Raw genomic sequence first — 22,978 nt, 5'->3', positions numbered from 1 at the left:
TTTTCGGATTGTACGTTGTTCTTCCTGAGCTGAGACTCATGTACTTTCACTGTCCATAGCTTTCTTGGTCACTGTCTCTCTACATCTGGTGCGGTCTAGAGCTATGTCTTCCCAATTGTCAGTATTGATGTTCACTGATTTGAGGTCACGCTTTATTACATCTATGTAACGGAGGTGGGGGCGACCAGTTTTTCTTGTGCCAGTCGCGAGTTGTCCGTAGAGGATGACTTTCGGGATGCCTTTGTCCTCCATCCGGCGAACATATCCAACCCAGCGCAGGCGGCGTTGTCTGAGGGCTGTAAAGATGCTGGGAATACCTGTTTGCACAAGGATCTCAGTATTGCACACTTTTTCTTTCTATGTGATATTGTGACTTTCAAGATCCTACGAGACATCTCAAATGGAATGAGTCCAGAATGAATATTAAATTACCCTCATGGATAATGACAGCAAAAGCTCTGCTAATTCTGAGCTAAAGGGGTAACTACATTCAATCCTATTTAATTATGAAAGCAGCAAAAAATGTAATAGTGTTAATAATAAACATACTAACTAGTGCAGGAACCAACAAGTAATTTAGTCCAGATATAAGGAATTAAACTAGAAAGTCGGTAGACAATATAAGTCAAGACAAAGACTGCTTTGTTGTTCCTTATGGAAATTTGTGATTACAAGGACTCTTTTCTCATATAATAACAACACAACAGAAGCATTCATATAAATAGAACAGACACAACATAAAAGAGTTCCTTGAGCGACCACACACAGATATTTTGGTCCTTTTCATGTTTCTTGATCAACGAGTGGCCTTGATATAGTCTGACCGAGTAAGGAATGAACGAGTTTTTGTACCGCTCGGTTCTTCGCGGCGACTTGATGACGTAGTTATGATGGAGGGATGACTTTGATTTTTCTGATACATTTTTGTTCGAAAAATTCATTTAAATATGGTTGTGTTGTGCGTCTGATTTTAGATGCTCTTTTTTAATAATGTCTAAGCGACAGTTTAGATGAAGCGTTGCCTTGCCAACAAGTTATTCCATGTGAGCAGATTTTGCATAGTCGTGCAGTAAAAAGTGTCTAGGATCTTATTTAGTTTAAAGCTATTGAGATAAATCTACTAAAAAATGGAACTCAATACACAGTAACACAGTTACAGAAAAAAAAAAAAAAGAATAATGGAAGATGCTAACAACCTTTCTCTCCAGCAATTGGATGAGCTGCCTTCTGTTATGTTCTCAAAGTGCCTTAAGCTTACATGGTGTTTGTTAGAATGGTTTTCATAACATCTAATTATTAAGATGTCACTTTTGTCCGGGTCCTCTCCAGTAGCCTATAAATACAAAGGGAAATGATTTGGTAGATCGGCAAAGAGAGCCCTACAGGAAGTTGTGACAGTATCTTAACATCACTCACTTCTGGCAGGCTCTATGGGAGACAGAAACCCGAAATAAACTGAAACGTGGCAAATGCGAGGCAGCGACATGACATGGAAGTACGCCCATGTCCAGACTTAGGATTGACCACACCCACATTACACAAACTCCTTTATACCGTACTAAGAAGAGAGTAGCTAATTGTAACTGTAACATCAGTGTCATTGCAGGAAGTGGTAATAGATATAAGCACTCCACTACCAATAAAATGCCTCCTAATGACATGCGTCTCAAATAGCCCATGGCAACCAGTCCAACTTTCGGCCTTCTTGTGTGGCTCAGATATCAAGTCTGGCGGAACTGTTTTCACTAACAGGAGAAGGTACGAAAGCGAGTAACTAGGGCCTTAACCAGTATGCTTCGGGCAGAAGGTGCTCGTTAGCCATGGCAGTCTACCCACCTATGAGAAGGAAAACTTGAAATTCAAACCTCTGCTGCCTCTGATATAAATTATAGCATTATCTTTTTCATTCTTCTATCCTAATATGTACAAGTGAACAAGAAAGTCAAGTGCATTAGCCATATGTTTATTATACATAGGACACAACAAACTACCAATTTTGTATGAATACTTGAATACCCACATTTATTGGTTCAAAAATATAAAAAATTTTAGGTAATAAAACAAAAGTACATTTTTCAGATTTCCTAAATTATGTGATATTACTGTCAGAAAAGCATGTCTATTGAAATAAAATGAACATTGCATAAGAAATACTATCAATATGTACAAAGAAACTTATAAATATTTTAGCTGTAGTTAATGTACAGAACATAGTAAGTTAGTATGTACAATTATCAAAACATTCATCCAACCAAACATCATCTTCTCAAACACTGTCACAACAGCTACATTTTCATTCAGGCAAACTTTTTTCATTTTCTCAACATACAATAAAAGATTTATACAATTTATAACAGGGGAAAAACATTTTTTAAATATTTTTTCTTTTAAATTACTTCACTGTAATCACTCATAAATTCATCTTGTTTGGTCAAACATAAAAGGGTCAGTATTATATATATAGATGTATTTATTTTTATTTCTTTATTTATGTTGACTCAAATATCAGCACTAATGTATGAATCAGATTGAAGTCTAGAATGGAAGTTCCTTTCATTGTTATTTGTTCCTTTTTAGAATTATTTGTGTGTGTGTGTGAAACATGTACAGACATTTTCAATATACGAATAAAAGAAAACAGAGTCTATGATTGATCAAACACTATCCATCACTCTATCATGATAAAACTGTGAAAGCCCCCAGCTAAAATTCCAACCAAGTATCAGTGAAAGGATGTAAATAAGCAAAACTCCAGTCATCAGGAACAACAGCGTTCTTGTGTTTTTCAAATATGGCAGAGCTGTCAAATAAATATAAATAATTTAAGCCATTGAAAAAATAAAATTATCTCTGTTACTTTAAAATATTCATAATACTGCTTTGAAAAAATATGTATTGTGTTGTCTCAGTGGTAGAATGCTTAACTAGGTCCTGTTAATCTTATGGTGAAAAGTTTGAATCCACATAAAAGTTAGTGTGTCAATAGACAAAGAGAGATGTAAGGGCAGTCAGTCAATGTGCTCATCACACAATACTAAACCACAAAGAAAAAAAAAATTTCTATGCCTTTTAATATATTTTGAAAGCCAAATTTGTTCTATAGCAGATTTATCCATGTGGGTAATTTTATTAACATCTTTTTTTTTTATCCAATTAATTTAAATTGTATAAATGTTTAGTAAATAAAACAAGTGGACTGATTATTATGTACTGCTTCTTATAACTTGCTTAGTGTTTCTTTTGAATACTTTCAAGTTTAGTGTTTTTGTAATGAATCTCATCATTTCTAGTAATCAAGATGAATCTTTCTATAGATATCTTGGGATAATGTAAAAAATTGAGACTAGTGAAATTTGCTTTTGTTGAGCCTCACCAGAGAATGTCAACCATGTCCTTCAAAGCTGCATACTCTAAAAACAGCAAAACTCTGGCCCCAAAACATTCCAATAGAACTATATGTAGAGCTGCCTGATCAGGAAACCACTGCACAGTTCATCTTAGATATGGGACAACTGGTTGGCACCGAGACCAATTGTTATAGAAGGCCTAAACACTGACCCTAACCACAGGTCTTTATGACATGGCAACGAGCTTTTGGTCTAAACTGCCAACAGGTTGTGACGTTGCAGGTCAGAAATGAAGCCTTCTATAATGAATGGTCTCTCGTCTGAACCCTTCCACATAAAAATGATATTGAAGAAGGAGACCACTATAAAATTGTTTTTACCAGAAATCAATTCTTCAACTTTTTGCTTTCAAGTAGATTGAAGGTATGAAGACTTGCATAACATTTAATTCTAAGAAATATTGGACAATTTTGTTACAGTAATAATACTCTAATAATCTGATATTTGTAGGGATGACAAATGGTGGATAGTCACCTGAGTTGGCTACTGAAACAGTGGGAACTTAGCCTTTATGCTTTAAAGGTAGTTGATATAGTTAGGGAGAAAAACACAACCTACCACTATAGCCCAGAAATGTGATGTAGATATAATAACCAATGGCCAGCAACCATAATGTGTTGCCAAAAAATCTTGACAGAAACATTTCTTTGTTGATAAAAACTAAGAGAAAGTAAAAACAAAATGTACATGGCTATTTTAGCATAGTTACATCAAAAGGATATCTATGTCAATTACATTTTAGCAATATATAGGAGTTAAATGCATCTAATTAAAAAGATCAAAAAAATCTTTAACCAGTTTTGACAAAAAACAAAATATTAATTTAAAAAAAAAAAGTACTTACAAGTTAGAAATGGTAGCTGGAAAAAATGTAAGATCATAAGCAGGGGAAAGAAAGCGTTGAGATGCACATCAAAAGCATAACCCCACTCCACATCTTGGCCTCTAGGTGGATTGATCAACATGTAGCGATTACTTATGAACCTAAAGTAAAACACAGATTTTATGCAAAGATTATAACAATGTTTTAATTACAAAACAAAGAGCATCCCTTTCATACTTTAGGGTTTATGGGTGCAGATAAATCTCATATATGGCCAATGACAAGGGTGTCATGTGACCTACACAATGACCAACCGCCTTTACTTCCCCACCGTAAATCCAAAATCAAATACCAGGATTCGAAATCAAGACCCCTTGGGGGGAAATCAAGAGCATTACCACTCTACCAACAGGCCTTTTCAACTAATTAAACAAAGAAGCATATTTAACAAATTATAGCAGTAAAAATTCAAAATATTATATACTATACTATTTTTGTTTCTGTTTATATCCTGAGGTTACAGGCAAACAAGTATTTTCCCTTTGAAATTAAAAAGCCTGCATTGTGATGGCAATATTGCATGCGTGTAAAAAATTTTCACTGAGCCTTAAGGTCCAACAGACTAGTGGGAAACTTCTGTAATCAACAGTGCTGTCTGTGAATTTTCATTTTGGCTTCTTCTATTAGCATTAGATGGGCATGACATAAAGATTTATAATTCTGTTTAATCATAAAAAAAACCCTTCAATAATGAGAATATTATTTTTTTTGTCACAAACAGAGTTAAATAATTATGTTAAAATGTACAATAGAAAATGTATTAAAAAAGAGACTGACCAGAAGAGAGTAGCTATCAACAGACCAACTCCAATACAATCCACAAATATCACCCACAATAGAAATTTGATAAATCCAAGAATGCCAAGATTTAAAGCTAATGTGAAACCAATGGAAGAGGCTGAGGGAAAAAAAAGATATTATTTTTTTTTTAATCTCAGAGAATGAGGTAAAAAAAAAAAAAAGAGTACAATTTAGATGAAACTGATAAACACTCTATTATTGCTTCAGCTTTTTGGTCATGTTTGTTTCTTCCAAATATTTTTGGTCTTTCATTAAAATTAAATTCTCAAGACACTAATGTGAGATTTTAGGGATTGAACTTTCAGTTCAAATTACTTCTTGCTTTGCTACCATAACATTGAAAAAGAAAAAAAAAAGACTTATGACATAATGCTTTCACATGGTCTTGAGTGGGAAAAAAAATTCTATTCTATATGTATTACCTAGATACTAGGGTGGTAGGTACTAAATAAGGGATGCTATCTATTTTCAAAGGAAAACAGTTCACTAAATTTATATTACCAGTACTAGTTTGGCTTTATAAATATGTGATTTCCTTATTGTTATTCTATTGATTGTCATTAGATTTATTAGATAAAGTGTTTAGAAATTTCATTTATTCTGCACTTTATTCATTCTGACTTGCTTTCTGTTTACGAGAGAACAAAAGGATCCACTGTAACTATATTATCACCATAGAAAATATACTCAATCAATGGAAAACACAACTTGACATACGGTACATGCGGGACAAAATTAACTTTTAATACATGCTTCAATATAAATATGTCCATTGCATATGTCCAAAAGAAAGGTAATTGCTTATTATGAGCTAAGGAAAGCTACAGAAAACCCTAGTTTTGAAGTCTGTGACACAAAAAAATAAAAAGGTTTATAAATACTTAAATTTTAGCAGTTCAAAACTCAGTCCATTTTACATCTTAACATCTAGGTATGAAAGTAATTAATAATGGCTTTTATTGTGATGTTGATCAAGATGAAAATTGTGTTATTTGGACATAGCCCTGTTTAGTTATTTGGACATAGCCCTGTTTAGTTTGTTGGACATAGCCCTGTTTAGTTTGTTGGACATAGCCCTGTTTAGTTTGTTGGACATAGCCCTGTTTAGTTTGTTGGACATAGCCGTGATTAGTTATTTGGACATAGCCCTGTTTAGTTTGTTGGACATAGCCCTGTTTAGTTATTTGGACATAGCCCTGTTTAGTTTGTTGGACATAGCCGTGATTAGTTATTTGGACATAGCCCTGTTTAGTTTGTTGGACATAGCCCTGTTTAGTTATTTGGACATAGCCCTGTTTAGTTTGTTGGACATAGCCGTGATTAGTTATTTGGACATAGCCCTGTTTAGTTTGTTGGACATAGCCCTGTTTAGTTTGTTGGACATAGCCCTGTTTAGTTTGTTGGACATAGCCGTGATTAGTTATTTGGACATAGCCCTGTTTAGTTATTTGGACATAGCCCTGTTTAGTTATTTGGACATAGCCCTGTTTAGTTTGTTGGACATAGCCCTGTTTAGTTACTTGGTCATCACATCTATGTCATGAGAGAATTTAAACTGGGGAATTGGTCATATTGGCTTATTAAGAGCCTAAAGATTTGATGTACATATTGATAATACTAATAAAATTTATATTTATTAGTATTTTCTGAGTGCATAAAATACTAAGGATTAATGTTAATAAACAAATTGATTACCACAAAGCCAAAATGTAAGTAAAACAAGAAATGCTGGATCATCTCTGGCCCACTGATCCTTTGTTTCTGAGGATTTGCAAGAAATTTTATTTGAATGAAATGTATTTAAACAAAAAAGTAGTTTTAGAAAACTTTGATACATAATTAGTTTGTGATCTAAAATATTTTACAGAAAATTAGTCTGTTTAGATGTCCCCATGCTTAAGGAGCAAGAGCTAACTCTGAAGAGGGAAAAGAAAATGTTTTAATGATATGGGTACTTACGTTTTCTGTATTGAAAGTTTCTGTAACTGTAAATATAAAAAAAATATCTTAATAATTAGAAATTTAAAAAAATAGGATTTTTAGCCATCATAGCCATTTTCAATTCCTACTAAAATAGCAGATAATTTAATTACTCATTTTTTAAAATTACATTTTTTAGTAGTATTTACCACTTGGAGGATTCTATTAAGATACCATATTATAGGTATTTTGGACAAAAAGATAAGGAATAATAATTAATAGAAAGTAAAATTGAAAATTTAAACTTGGTTGTTATAATTTGTTTTTGCCTTATAATTCTATTTGAATCACTAACAAAATGGTAACATCGTATATAATTTGAAATGAATAAAATTCATACCTTAAAAATATTTATTTCAGACTCTTATCAGTGATAGAAATGAATCTTTTCATTAAAAAAAAATTCACATGGCAATTGCCCATATCCAAACAAAACATCAAGCTAAGATTTTCTTGTTTATAGCTTTCTATCTTCACAAAGGAGAAAGGGAGTACAGAGCTCAATGGACTTGTACGTTTTGGAAGTTCCATCAGAAATGAAGCTTATTACATCACCCAAACCTCCCTGAGAAGGCCAGTGGGTGGTGGCGGGCAAGATTTGAACCCAGGATTATCAAGACAAAAGTCTAAAGGGCATAACACACAACAAGACAAATTAGAAAAGAGAGGTGAAATCACTTTGAACTTTGTGTGCTTATTGAAAAAATCTAGAAAACTAATGAAGAAACACAGCTTCAATTCTACTGTCCTACTTTCCAGTCTTCTGGTAAAGACACAGACATTCTTTTTTGTAGCGAGAAAGTAAACTTGTGAGTCAAATTGGGACTCAACTAATTAGTGGTATAAGCCTACAAAAAACAAAAAGTAAGTGACTTAAACTACTGCCTTGATTATTAAGAGATTTATAAGGTGAAGTGGGATTTCATTGCCTGGATTTTCCACCCAAATTTTCTAGTTTTCAATTCAATAGGGCATATATAAATTCTGAGTAACAAATAATATAATAAGGTTTACAAAATTCATTGCTCAGATTATTATTATAACTACAGTATGGTAGTATAATGAGAATGTAACAATGCAAAAAAAAAAAAAAAAAAAAAAATTATAAAATAAAAACATACACTTTTTGTGGAGATATAAAAAGATAAATCATTTGCCAGAATGCATATTCAAAGTCCATCTGTCGGAACTTAAGCAGACGTCTAAAATATTTCTGCCTTTTTGCAGTTGCAGTAAGATGTGATTCTCGTTTCTGTGAGGCTGTACTGCCATTGCTACTAGATCTACTTGAAAAAGGTGACAGTGTCGGTGTAGGTGACACAGGTGGCGAGACTTTTGTGTAGGACATAGTTACTAAAACACCTAAGTGTAAAGAAATCAAAGCTTTAAAATTATAATATTAATTTTAACTCAAAAACAAAAATTCTACTTTAAAATTAGAAGTATTGTGTAATTTGATTTACTAATAAAGAATATCATTTTTTTTTATTTTAAAAATATAATTTTATTCATATCTAAAGTAGTAGCTTTAATTTGTATGCCATTTAGATAAAAATGTGCTTGATTTAATTTATTTTATAATGTGTATATGTCCATCTATCAATATTGTTCTTTCTTTTCTGGTAAAAGAAAGGAACATTTATTCTTGAGCTATTTATTTTTTTAAATATGCCTGACTCAATGTACAATCAAATAACATTCAATTGGTGATTCTAACACTTTTTGTTCTTTAGTGAAAATGTAACTGTTGAAAGCCTAAAATATAATTTGTTTGGAATACAATGTAAAACAATGAAAATACACATTAGCAATATAATATGTCTTAAAATAATCTAATTTTTGATACAATGTTTTACATGATTTGAATGTTCCTTCAGAGTTAAAGATAATTTACTTCCTAATCCAAACCTCCTGCAGGACACTAGGGGATGGGAGTAGGCAGGGTTTAAACCCATGACCATCTATAAGTCTGAATGACAGTCAAGCGAGCAAACCACACGCTCAGGCAGCCATCCATACATCACTTTCCTGATCATTAATAAATACAGTATCACAGAATCTTTCATTTTCACACTTTATTGTTCAAGCTCTATTTAATAAAAGATAAAATATTCTATGATGATATTCTTTGTTAAGGTAATTTGAATTATGGGGGTCAAATAAATTACCTATAAGAGAAAATGATAACAGTTCCATCTACAGCACTGGCTGATATCAAACACAAACTGCCTGGTTTATTAAATAAAAGATCAATACCATTTCCTTCTATCAAACTACTGATTTGGTATCAAACTGTAAACCTATATTGATTATTGTATAGATTACAGATATATTATATATATATTTAAATAGTAAATTTTATGTAAAATATAGATTAGTTTACTTACACTTTTTAAATATTTTATAAGTCCAGCATAATCAATGAATTGGTCAATAAGACAGACACCAGGTCTCTAGACCAGATGATCTAAATCTAGATTAATATTCTAGATCTAGTCAAGTCTCTTGTATCTAGTCCTAGATTCTCTATTATTTTAAATCTGAAATTGAGGAATGATACAGATTAGATATATTAACTGAAAGTATGGACTCTTATTATAATGATCTTTATCTTTAGTACTATAAATTTTGTTGACTATACTATACATATGGCAGTGATGGATAAACTATGGCCAGCACAGAAAGGTTCAATCCAGCCCACCACATTTTTTAATAAATATCAAAAATAACTATTTCACTCAAAACGTAAAATTTTTTAATACAAGTTGAAACAATGGAGTAATAATGCAAATTTTAATTTATAATTCATTCCTAGTTGGTTCAGATTGAAATTTTCACAAGCAAACTAAAAATAGATTAAATGTGTACATTAAATGTTAAACAAGTAACTGCTGAGTTGGCTTTTTTTTTTTGTTTCTTTATTTCATTGTGCATATTTGTAAAACAATTCAAGTCTTAAATATGAAATAAAAAAATTTATAGTTGATTCAAAATGTGAGTTTTAAGCGATGAGTGGAAATAGAAGTATTTATTCATAAATTTAAAAACAATCACTGTGTCTCATTGAGACTATGGCCATTTAAAAGGTTATGGTTATTTGGGCCATTTAGGCCATGTTGTGCCCTATAATCTTTCAAGGGTTATCTTCTTTAGTCTATAAACAACATATTTTCAGTCTACTTTTTAATGTGGATTGTGAAGTAGTAAAACCAGACATAAAGCTTGAATTAACTGAACTTCACTCTAGTAGTCATTTCAAACAATATTTCTAAATGTTACAAAGGTTTGGGGTAATCTAGTTATCCAAAGTAAGTCCATCTCATGTTCTAAAATATTCTCACAATGGAGGCATTTTTTTCTTCGTAAGGCAAAACAGAATATGTTAATGATATATTATCTTATCTTATATAATACTGACGTTACTTCAAAAAAGATGATTATGTCATGCATGTTAACCAATGACACAAGACATTCTGTATGGCGATCTAATGGAAGGCAGGAGAGCCGATGGTCGCACACTTTTACGGTATATGGATGTATGCAAATGCCTATGAAGCTTTTCAAAATTGACACTAGCAGCTGGGAAAAAGTGGCACTGGATAGATACACATGGAGAGAGAGCATAAAGGAGGGTCTCGGATTGCAGATGCCATACACAACAGCAGCAGATAGAAAGAACCTGTGACCATAGCAGTGTATCAAGGATTGGCCTCTTTAGCCACACAAGAAGTTGCAAAGGGAAAAGATTATCTCTTGAGACGTAAAATGCCAAAGAGAGAGAGAGTGGATCTAAAATTATTATAAAAATTATTTAAATATTATTATTATATATATATAGAGAGAGAGAAAAATCTAGATCTATCCCAAATCTAGAACTACGTCTAACTAAGTGAAAGTCAAAGTCAGCCTAAGTCTTAAGACACAAACATAAGACTAATCTTTAATTTAGAATCTAGAAATAAAAATTACAGATCTAGAAAGTAGATATATATCTAAATCTAAATTAGTCTTACTTAACTTGACTTAACTTAAGAGTTTTAGACTTAGTTGACTTAGACTTAGAATCTAGATAATTCTAGATCTAGATTATTAATTATTATTAATCATCTACTAGTTTTCGAGTCAAGATAATGATTATCATTAGGTCATTAGGTCAATAGTCTAGATAAGATTCAATATAGTCTGTATATATTATAGAGATATAGATGGGGTCTAGATTTAGTCTAGATACTAGAATTCTAGATCTAGACTGATAAGTGATAATAATATTAAATTTTATATTAATAACACAATAAATGAATAAGATCATGAGTCATGATAATGAATGATAATGAATAATGATCAGAAATTCAGATATCTCAAAAATCTGTTAGTAGTGTTAGTGTTGTGGTCCTGGAGACTAGGACTACTATGTTACGTTACTTTCTAGATTAGATGATGATGAGTAGATCTAGAATCTAGACTAGTCACTAGACTAGATTATTAATTTATTTGACTATAGTAGACACGGACACTAGATTCTAGATATCAACATAATCTAGAGTCTAGAACAGTAGTAGTAATCTAAGTAGTAGGGTAATAGTAGTAGTACTAGTAGTAGTAAGTAGATCTAGTTAATAGTTAAGTTAGTAGTAAAGTAGTAGACCTAACCTAAGCCTAATCTACTACTAAGTCTAAGACTAAGTTAGTAAGTAAGGCTAAGCCTAAGTCCGGGCCTAAGCCGCGCTAAGGCCGTTAGTTAGGCTAAGTAAGCAGAGTAGAGTCTAACACTCTACGTACTAGGACTAGTAGAGACTAATAGTAATAGTAATACTAATAGTATAGATCTAGAATAATCTAGATTTCTAGATCTAGATTTTTATCTACTACTAGATCTAGATAGATCTAGAATAATCTAGATCTAAATTAGTCTAAATCTAGATCTACTATGAGTAGTATGACTAGAGTGTCACTAGTAGTATACTATATAGTAGTAGTAGAGTATGAGTATGATTATCTAATCTACATCTAGTCACTAGTGACTAGATTCAAGTGACATTCTTAGATTCTAATTTCTAGTCAGTCTAGACTAGTCTAGAGACTGTCTAGTCACTCTTATCACTCTAAGTCACTAGTCTAGTTCTAGTACTACTACTAGAACTAGATTCTAGAATCTAGGTCTATTCTAGATGTAGATCTAGTCTAGTCTAGTAACTAACTTTACTTTAAAATAATAGTTTAGTAACTTCACTTCTAATCTACCACTACCAGTATCATCTACAATTTTATATTTACTAATTTAGATTATTTTAGATCAAGACTTTTTCAATTTATTAATAATACCCTACGCGCTAATTCTAGATTTAGACCTAGTTTGTTAATAGACTACGTTTTCCTAAGTAGGAATTATTACATTGTAAATTATTGAAACTTACAATCTTGCCAGCGAATAAACGGAAGCCGAATATGTTTACGTTACTGCGCCTGTGCGCAAAGGGGGGCTATGCTTACCAACAGCAACGACTCTTTTTTTACAGCTATTTCAATGAATAGAGTTCTTTTATCAATTTTACGAATATTGCACAAGTGGCGGTTGTCTGTCTATTCATACGGTTGCTATAATCACAAGGCATAGGCATAAATAAATATATATATATATATATATGTCTAGTCACAAGGTTAATACCGACTGGCATTTCTGCTCTAGAGTTCTAGAGGATATTTTGAATGCAGAAAAAGTATGATAGCAATGACACATCGTTGGCCGCCTTTATAAACATTTGTGACGCTAAACTATTTAGATTCTAAGTTTAAGCCAATTATACACAACTTTTTGCCACTAAAAGTGACATGCAGAAAGAGAAGGTCGCTGACAACTCTTGAATGACTTGAACCCCCTTTTACCTTTAACTTTAAGTGGACACAAAAAACTCAAGGACTACTAGATCTAGACTAGATTCTAGATCTAAATTTATAAATCTAGATCTCTAGAGTCTAGCATTCTAGATCTATATATATCTAGATCTAAATTAGAATTAGACTTGTTTCAGTTTACAAAGAATTGGGACTCTAAAAGTAAAAGACTAAATTAATTAAAGAGTTTGTTGATCATACTAATATCATACTCATGATCAATTGAGATCATCATATATCTAGTAATACTAGACAATAGTCTGATAGACGAATAGTATAGTTCATTATGATTATGTTCATATAATATATTAGTTAGATCTAGAATCTAGAACTTTGTCTTTATAAACTTTATTCTGTGGCATTTTACGTCTCGAGAGACGATCTTTTCCCTTTGCAACTTCTTGTGTGACTAAAGAGGCCAATCCTTGATACACAGCTGCGATCTAGGTTGGGCATATATAATCACCAGGCGCCGTTGCATTTTCACCCTTCTTTCTGCTTCTGTTGTGTATATGACATAGAATCTGCAATCTGTGACCCTTTCTTTATGCTCTCTCTCCATGTGGATCTGTCCAGTGCCACCTCTTCCCAGTTGCCAGTGTCGATTTTGAAGAGCTTCATGTCGCGTTTGTATACATCCGCATAACGTAAAAGTGGGCGACCAGCGGCTCTCCTGCCTTCTATTAGATCGCCATACAGGATGTCCTGTGGAAGTCGACCTACTGGCATTCTATGAACGTGGCCAAGCCAGCCAAGGCGTCTGCTGCTGATAACAGAGCGGATGTCCTGGCATCCTGCTCTATGTAGCACTTCCTCATTGGTTATCTTATCTTGCCACGTTATTTTAAAGATCCGCCTTAGGCATCGGAGGTGGAAGACATTCAGCTTTTTTTCCTGCCATGAGTAGGTTGACCATGTTTCACTTCCGTACAGCAAGGTGCTCAACACACAAACTTTATTAGAAGGTCTTTATCTAATCTAAGTCTACTGCTATGTATGACTATGACTTATGACTCATACTGTCTAGTACTAGATAATAGATTTTAATAGATAGATATACAGATATACTGATAATATCATAATACTGATATACTGTTATACATCTTAGTCATCTAGATCTAGAATCTATTCTGTCTAAATTTTAGATGTTAGATATCTATCTAGTGGGATTAGTCAATAGTGTAGAAGTAGTGATCATCTACTAAATTTATCTAGATCTAGTCATTCTAGTGACAATCTAAGACTAAATCATCTATCTCATCCCACTTTCATTATACTTGACTCTGAAAAATACTCTGATTTCTGATTATACTGAATTATAGCTGACTTATTTCGTGCATGAAACTTAATCTTAATCTGGCTTTTATTGTCAAGAGTTCAAGAGTAGATCTAGTAGATCTATTAGAATAGTATTACTCATTTTAATCATTAGAATGTAAAATGTTAATAATCTGTACTGTTGTTCCTTTTTCTAGACCACTTAGATCTATATCATGCCAAAATTTTATGAAGATGTTGAGGAAACTAAGCAAAAAAAGAAACATCCATGTGAAGGTCTGAGAGATGATCTCCTGGAGTGCATATCTAAAACTGACTGCGTCAGAAAGGTAATTTAAATGAAGTCCAAATGAGTCTTTAAAAACTAGAATCTATGACATCATATAAGCTTTTGCTTTCATGGGAATGGGAATAATAACATTCTTACTTTTGTTGATTGTTTTGTGGCCAACAGAATAAATCACCTCCTCTATTTTTACCAAGTCTTAAGCAATCATTAAAGTTGAAGTTATCTGAAAAGCCTCAATTAAAATCTTATTCTCATATATATCTGTGATTTGAACACGTCTTTTGTTCTGCAATGTAACGCTTTCTCACTTACAACTCATAGTGCAGGCTATACCAAGCCCATAGTAATACAATACTGTATTGCCAATACTAACATCATCTTGGTCACACACACACACACATGATCAGCCAACTCTATATGGCACTATGATGATGATGCAGGTGTGACCAAATCACATATAGGTGTGACTGGTAATTACCATGAAATGCAATTGTGAAGTGGTGAACAAATAAGTGATGAGTACTTGTTACATATTAAATGACAGCACTAAAATATTTATATAATATTTTTGAATGAGAGAAAATGGCAAATTAAATTTGCCAAATATTAATTAGCATTCTACTGACCGAAAAAAGTTTCTTTTTTGGCTGTCTCAGTAGTCATGTTCTGTATTGACCTCCTTGTCCTTGTATTAAGTATTGCTAATAAGTGGAGTTCTCAAGTTGAATGGCGGTGGTTTGTACCCTGGTCAGGACTAGCCTCTATTTCACCATACTCAATTCACCATTTTCATTCATTAACAATATTGTTTCATCATTCATTGATAATAGCATTGCAGGCACCATCAGTTGAGTCACCTAGTAGATTTCATCATGCCTGAATAACCAACCAAAAGCTGGAAAAATAGTTTGAGTCTGGAAACAAAGGAGATACCCACAAGGCTTTCCACAGACATTTTTAATAAATAAATCAGGAAAGCCTCTTCCTCTTGACCCCAGGAATCATACAAACACATAGTTTTTTTGTGAAGGCTTTTGATGAGAGAGCCCTTAATTAAACTGAATTTGATGTTATTCAAACAACACATCAACATTACTTTAGATGATATTTTTTCAAAAGGTTTAGATAATCAATAAATAAATGCCTTTTTTTTAGACTTAACTAAAGCATTGATTAAATTCTTATCCTGTAGAATATTCCTTCAAAAGAGAAATTTATTATGTCCTACACTTAACCATATATAAATATATGGTTTTTCAATGTTCTAATGGGACTTGGAAAGAAATTTTGTTAGTTCACCACTTTAGCCTATAGGTACTTAAAAGCTAAATTGCATCAGATATCTCAGGTCTGCTACATCAATGGATTCAGGATTCCATAACAAAAAGAGATCCAGCTGTCATCAAAAATGGCTCTAGATCAGCACAAATTAATTTTAAATGAAATTTTATAGCTCGGTAAGAAGGGATAACTAAATTGCTAATTAATCTTAGACCATATTTTGTAAATAAAAAAAAAATATGTGTACATAAATATTAAGAGTGGGCACCTTTTTTTTGTTTTAAAAACTAGGAATAACTGCTTTTATACTGTACATACTAAAATCATATTTACAATCTTGTCTAAGTTTGCAAATGTATCCTTGTAATTTTGTGTATTCTAGGATAAGAAAACACCCAGAGAGTGTCTGCATGACCCACTAATACCAGAGAAATGTGCCATGTTTAGAAATGCTTTCTTTGAATGCAAGAGATCTTTGGTAAGAAAAGATTTATTGTTCAATCTTGGTTGTTTGTAGTAAATATACAAAGTTATTATGTTTACCCAATCAAGCCTATGTCAACAGAATATATTTCTATTGAAGCGGTGTGACTTAAAGATAAACATTAATTTTTTAGTTCCAATCCTGGTGACGGCTCCACTTAACCATAAATAGATGCCGGACATTTGTTGTGGAAAGTAAAGGCAATTAGACATAGTTGTTGACTATATATATAACATCAAGCTCCTTGCCATACTGCAGTGCTATCCATTGCTCAATGTCATATGAGCCTAATATGTGGATGTTACTTTTGGGTGGCCATGCATGATCCATGGCTTTCTATAGCGTGTATTAAAAACTGCAATTGTGCTTAATGTTGGCATTAATTGCCTCTTGAGTCAATTACGTAGAGAGATTATCTGGACCTTGAAACTGTAATTAGTTTCAACTTTCAAAATCATGTTCCAAAACATTTAACCTAGTATGAACTAAGAAAATGAACATGATTTTGCCAACTATGATGACTATCGGTGAGTATTTGCAGATATCATTCTGGGCAGAAAGGCTTTAATTTCTCCAATCAGATGCATTGCCAATCTAAAATATAAATAAAAAGTTCCCCTTTCAGATCTTGTGATTTATAGGGCAGTTGATGTAAAGTCATCTCTTTCTGTGGCCCACAGTTAATTAGTGTGTCACGTGGCCAGCACAACAACCAACCGCCTTTACTTTTCCCCAACTAATGTCAGGTACCCATTAGAGCTGGGTGCTCAGAGGTGCCCTAAAGATTCTGAAATTAAAAATATCATATAAATACTGTGAGAAAAATATTTATTCAAAAACGTTTATTGTTAAATATTTGGTTACAATTATGTTATATCAAGCTTGTTTGACTCAAATGATGCCCTGTTACTTCTTGAACTACATTTCATTTCAATGGTATTCTTGTTTGGTTGTTTGACATGTCATTCAAATTTTCTCAATGTCTCACCTGAGTCTCCACCTGTATTTAATACTGCTTGTTTAAAAATATCATTTACATAAATGAACTAAACTATTCATTGTTTTTGAAGTTAGATTTGTTTTATCCTCAGTTGGACATGAGAACAAGATTTAGAGGAAGAAGATATTACTAACTTCAATTCTTGACTGGGAAATTTGTTTGTATATAAGAACTAAAAAAACATTTTATTACTGCACTTCATAGTCCAGGAAGACATTAGCTATATGTTATGTTTGATTTAGTTACATGGAGGTCTACACAACTGTTTTCAAGGTCTGCCATGACTTTTAGCATTTAACATTACATTGCAGCATAGGAAATCATTTTAAGAAAAACTAATGTATTGACATGTGCTTTTTTGTTTAAAACTAATAAAACTTTGGAACTCAACTATTATTGATGTATGTCCAGGCCTGTTTAAATGTGTAGACCTATTCTAATAAAGTTTTGTTTAGTCTGAGTAACTGGTTGAAAGTTACTGCCAAAAATTATGGTTGACAATATTTTACTCAGGTTAATCCCATTAGCAAAGGCATGCCTGCTAGTGACATAGATCATGGCAGAAAGTTAGTTAAGTGGGGAAGTGTTTCTTTTTCTCTTAAAATAAATTATAGCAAGGGAAATAATAAGGTTTCAATAGAGAAAGGTAAATTTTCTAATTTCCCATTGCTTTCCCGTTCAACAGCAAATGATGAAGAGAGACCAGTAATTGATACACATCCAAGGTCAGAGTTAGGCATTCAAAATTACCAAACGCTACATCGTTTTCAAGTTTTTAATAATGTCTACGCCACCCCCTTCCTTAATGCTTGCACTACAAGTTTTTGATCTTAAAGAGCCTATATATCTTAGGAGTGGACGACCTGCAGCTCTCCTGTCCTCTATAAGATCACAGGGTCGACGTCTACAAGATGACCGTAAACTTTTCTTTAGTCCTTACTAATGGAATATGTCTGGGATTTAAGATACTAATAATTTTCATAGGTAGTGGATATGTCAAAAAAAAAAGTGCATAACGCAAACTATGCTGCCAGGTCGTTAGGGTGATTGGCCTATGCACGCTGGACTGTGGGGTTCGGTCGTCTCGATGGTCTCTGCCATCCCCCCCCCCCTTTTCCGGTCGTCCTGCGGGAGGCTTGAACTAGGATGTAGATTATTTTCACTCTGAAGGAACATCCGAAATATGTTTAACATCTAACAAGCAAAAAAGAAATTATGCTCGTGTATTTTCTAATATAAACCTTTGTCTCTGTCATATACACTAGGCTATATATACCTCGACTCACATTTTGAAGTTGAACGAAACTTATGCTTAGTTACCCTTAGTGTTGGCAGTCCTGTATACGGTATATATAGTCTATGGTTTCTGTCTAACGCAGGGGTTCTCAACCTGTGGGTCGCGACCCCTTTGGGGGTCGATTGACGATTTGCCAGGGGTCGCCTAAGACCATAGAAAAAATGAATTGTTTTTGTCCATTCTTCTATTGCTGTGTGTGTATACGGAAAGGGGGAAGGGTCGCGGCAGAGTGAGGGGTTGTAAAAAGGGGCCGCCGAGCCTAAAAGGTTGAGAACCACTGGTCTAACGGATTCATAGGAGCCTACGTTGTTCTATTCGAGCTTCGGCTATCTAGTCCAGTGACGCCCAAACTGAATCCGCAAGCTACGTTCAATTGGACCGAGAGCTTCACCACTGACCTGCGACGTCGCAACCTGTGGGCAGTTTCACCGAGCTATTGGTCTAAACTATTGGTCAGTGTTGAGGCCTCCTATAGCGATTAATCTCGATTTTACCAAATGACATTTTTTTTGTTTTGATGCGCTCCGTGAAACGTGTGTAGAAAATGTTTATGTTCCCCGGCTAAAAAATATTGAACTTCACTGATGTGATCGATAAAGGAGGGGAGGGAAGTTCGAAATCCAGTTACAGGTTCTTTTTTTTTTATCTTGTTCCCAACCCACCCCAATTTTTCAATTTTCCGTGAAACTACTGAGCTATCACGCCTAGTAGGACTAGTCTACTTCTGAACGCCGCGTTGCGAGTGCTGATAAGCTGCAGGTCGGAATGTTGTCAACAATTATTGTCCCGTCACTTCCTAGTCTAGGAAACAGATCACTTATCCTTGTCGGTCATGTGACCAGCGCCTCGTTTAAACATGTCAGTTTGAGTGTTGGGCCAACTGTTGTTAGATATTTTGAATGTTTAAGCGTAAAAAAAGGGGGTGGGGGATCGGCGTCCCTGAACTTTAACCATTTGAATGTTGTGTCAGCGGCGTTTTGAACTGTATAACCATGACTGGCGTCTCGTCTTATAAACTACAGACGTTTCTTTAAAAGAATATTAAAATTACGCCATACTCGTATCTATGTGTATCTTGTCGTGCCTGTATTGATTTTCCTGGCTGATACAGGCAACCCATTCCATAGTTTTTTTTAGCTTTTTCATTTTTTTTTTCTGTATCATCCTTGTTTTGTTTTTTTTCTTGTGAAAATTGGAAGCTATTAAAACCCTACTGGTAGGCTACTAAGCGTTAGCCAGTGGCGTTACGGGGGGGGGGGGGGGGGTGTGCTGCTGCTAAATGATAATTGTAATTTCGTTTAGAAGGCACTTATGCCAGCTTATACATGCGAAATCAACTTGTTTTTCTTGTAGTTTTGTTATTTGAGTTCATTTTGATATGATGTGATGTCACTTTAAAAAGGCACTTGTTTTCATTTCTCTGTCATAAAAATTTTCAGTTTCATGCCTCATATAAAAAAAAAGGTTTTAGAGCCTTTCCTCTGCTTAATCAGCGCATTTCACTGTAAAATAAAACGTCAAAAAAAAAAATTCTTAGAAATTTTGTAGTTCAACCCTTGAAATGTTATAAAATGTACAGCGCTGAACACATCATCACGTGGTCCTGATTCAACACCTTGCCACAGAGGTTCCGTTTAACTTCACATTTTTTTCTAGTAACTTTTGTTGCCAGTCCGCTATGACATCCAGCCATACTTCTGGTGGTATCAATAGTCCCGCCAACTAATTTCTCCCAAAGAAGAGAAACATCCTCCATTATGTCTGAAACTTCTATGAACAATTCTTTGCCAGTGGTCGTCTCGTGCACGCTCCTCATAGCAGCTCTCTCTTCTGTGATTTTTAAATTGCTTTTTTGTACCGCGAATAAGTACTAAGACTTGAGTGGTATCAGGTATGTCAGCGGCAATAGAACAAATTTCAAACTCTATCGCTTTGTTTAAAATTGAGACTTCTATTGTCATGGGAAAAATGGTGGCTGCATTTTTCTTTTCATGGCACATTTCTTCCATCTCTGATAGTAGGCCTCTCCTTTTTACGCATTGGCTTATTGACATGCCCCACAAAAAGATAAAGATCTGTCTATTTTCCTAGTAGTTTCTACATTAAGAATCTACTTTTCGTTTCTTCAAATCTCCCATTTCATTACTCACAAATATTATAGGGTACGGCACTCATTGTGTTGATACCAAAGGAAGACAACCCCCTATTGACGCAGGAAAGATGCACATACAAGATGTCAAGGACACGGCCAGCTCTAGAAGGCAGAAGAATGTTCCAAGTATTATAAATAACTATTGAATCATGTTGCTGGAAAACTTTTTTTTTTCTAAATAGAATATTGCAAAATCTTGATATAGTTCGGTTAAGGTTAGGATGGTTCGTTCGGTTCGGTTCGTACCGATCAGTTTTAAGGTTCGGTGATGTTCGAGTTTGGTTCGTTCCCCATCTCTACTTTGGAGGCACTAGCAGTGTGGAAAGGGTAACTTTTATGTAGGCGACATTGTTTCGACCATGGGCGTTGCCAGTGACAGATTGTTGTGGAAGCCGCTTGCCGCCCAATGCGCCAAACGACGCTGGAGAATCTAATTCAGTAAGAATAGCACATAAAGTTTTTGAAATTAAAATTTTTAATAGCAGGATAATGCACTGAAGATACCTCAGAATATTCATTTTGTTGGCTTTCAATACCGGAAATAGTGCTTGGCGGCGGGGCTCCGCCCCGAACCACGCTGGGGGAACTCTCAGCGCTCCCCCAGACCACCTTGCTGGCAGTGGCGGGGAGTCTACAAATTTTCCACTAACTCCAGAAAGAATCTATTCTAGGGTACAATAAACGTCTTCCGATAGAATGAAGGGTCAGAATGTAATAAATATTAATGTACACACGCACGCACACACACACACACACATATATTTTCCGCGTGGGTTTCCCCCCCCCCCCCCCACCAAAAAAAAAATCCTGGCTACACCCATGGTTTCGACTAGAACTCATCCAAAGGCTTTCTTCTCATTTCTAAAAGATCAGCCATAGTCGCTTCGAAACTATATTCGCCATATTATTCCATTTCTGAGAAACCTATTAATGAAGTAAATACGACACTATAACTAATGTTAAAGACATTACATCGAATCAAAAGGTTCTTAAGTAAAACAATGCAAAGCGGCTTCACTAACGCAAGTAAAATATCATCGCTCTATTGACGTCTTTTAGTGAACTGCACAGGGTGACACCGACCTAAGGGACGCCACTGACATTAGTGAAAAAGAAAAGTAACATAGCCAAGATCAAATATTCATACCTAGTTCACATTGCTACTGATACAGAATACGGGCAAGTAGGTTATGATCTAATTGAGTTCTGATCAACGCCTTTTATCTGCACACATATAAATGCTTGCTATTGATTTTTGTTGTTAACTTTAATGTTGTTGTTCTTTTCCAAGACATTTGTTATCTCTCGCGCTTTATACTCATGTACGCACACCAATCTGCCTTTACACAGTCTCACTCCAGTCAGTCTTTTTTACTAAGTCTTTTACTTTGATATATATATATGATATATATATATATATATATATAGATAGATAGATAGATAGATAGATAGATAGATAGATAGATAGATAGATAGATTCATTAGGTATATGTATAGAGAGGAGATAAGCTCAAACTTGAGCTCTTATTTATGGGCTCAGTGATAAGATATGTATGTAAACTGAAGGATCCTATCCTAATTGTCATGTTGGTCTATTTGATTTCTAGCAGTCACATTTTAACGCGTTTATTACACTTGTCAGTTCGTAGCTTTGATTTTATGCATGCAATAAATGTGTTTTTAAGTAGCCACTTTATCTCCTCTGCTCTTCCCCGACCTCCAATATATTCTGGCCTGGCCACGTTATAGATCAGCATGGAAAAAAAAAATCTTAAGGCTTATTTCTAGCTTTCGACTTGTTTTAGGTTGAGACAACCAGATCTATAAATGCGCCTATTGAGAAACAGGATGAGAGGTGGAAGTCAAATTATCCAATGGCTCGAGGGTGGGCGTGTTATATGGCTCTCTGCATAATCATGTCTCTAAAGGTGACTTGATGGTACCGGCATTGTAACTTTTTGTTAATGTAGACTTTTGTTATCTATTGCAACGCTTTTTTTTTAAGATTTAAAAAAATAAACGAGATCTATTATTAAAACTAAAATTTACGAGCGTTATCAATGTTCAAATAAGTCTCGTAGTTTTCAACGTCAGAGCTTCTCAACTTTCTCTACCACGTACTCCGTAAAGTTGGAGGCGCGGTGGCTGAGTGGTAAAGCTTCCTAACCGATTCTTATTAATACAGCCTGGGAGGTCATGTGGTCGAATCTCGATGAAGACTGGGATTTTGCATT

The 22,978-nt window shown here is 34.2% G+C and overlaps 2 protein-coding genes across 7 annotated transcripts; one reads left to right on the top strand and one right to left on the bottom strand.

The window, feature by feature from the left end:
* Positions 1–1,947: 1,947 nt before the first annotated feature.
* LOC106059421 (protein unc-50 homolog) lies at positions 1,948–12,605 on the bottom strand. Of its 4 annotated transcripts, none has more exons than XM_056037740.1 (9): positions 12,486–12,604; positions 9,459–9,611; positions 8,193–8,424; positions 7,051–7,076; positions 6,787–6,852; positions 5,068–5,188; positions 4,252–4,391; positions 3,966–4,067; positions 1,948–2,800 (listed from the first exon to the last, which is right to left on the bottom strand). In XM_056037740.1, exons 3-9 carry the CDS (start codon positions 8,417–8,419, stop codon positions 2,655–2,657), a joined length of 828 nt encoding a protein of 275 aa, XP_055893715.1. In that variant the 5' UTR covers positions 8,420–8,424; positions 9,459–9,611; positions 12,486–12,604; the 3' UTR covers positions 1,948–2,654. The 4 variants fall into 4 exon arrangements, with proteins under 4 accessions (XP_055893715.1, XP_055893713.1, XP_055893714.1 ...); XM_056037738.1 differs by having other exon boundaries at positions 8,193–8,433; positions 12,486–12,603; XM_056037739.1 differs by having other exon boundaries at positions 8,193–8,433; positions 12,562–12,580.
* Positions 12,606–12,650: 45 nt separating this feature from the next.
* Positions 12,651–17,685, top strand: LOC106059423 (cytochrome c oxidase assembly factor 5-like). 3 transcript variants are annotated; one of them, XM_056037745.1, is made up of 4 exons: positions 12,651–12,788; positions 14,439–14,570; positions 16,194–16,289; positions 17,387–17,685. In XM_056037745.1, the coding sequence occupies exons 2-4, from the start codon at positions 14,457–14,459 to the stop codon at positions 17,426–17,428; spliced, it is 252 nt and encodes an 83-aa protein (XP_055893720.1). In that variant the 5' UTR covers positions 12,651–12,788; positions 14,439–14,456; the 3' UTR covers positions 17,429–17,685. The 3 variants fall into 3 exon arrangements, with proteins under 3 accessions (XP_055893720.1, XP_055893721.1, XP_055893719.1); XM_056037746.1 differs by lacking the exon at positions 12,651–12,788 and adding an exon at positions 12,793–12,915; XM_056037744.1 differs by lacking the exon at positions 12,651–12,788 and adding an exon at positions 12,943–13,125.
* The last annotated feature ends 5,293 nt before the right edge of the window (positions 17,686–22,978 follow it).

The sequence above is a fragment of the Biomphalaria glabrata genome, chromosome 8, assembly GCF_947242115.1.
Source record: "Biomphalaria glabrata chromosome 8, xgBioGlab47.1, whole genome shotgun sequence".
In the NCBI taxonomy this organism is placed as follows: Eukaryota; Metazoa; Mollusca; class Gastropoda; family Planorbidae; genus Biomphalaria; species Biomphalaria glabrata.
Note: the sequence above shows the minus strand (reverse complement) of the source record. Positions and strands in the feature narration are given on the sequence as shown.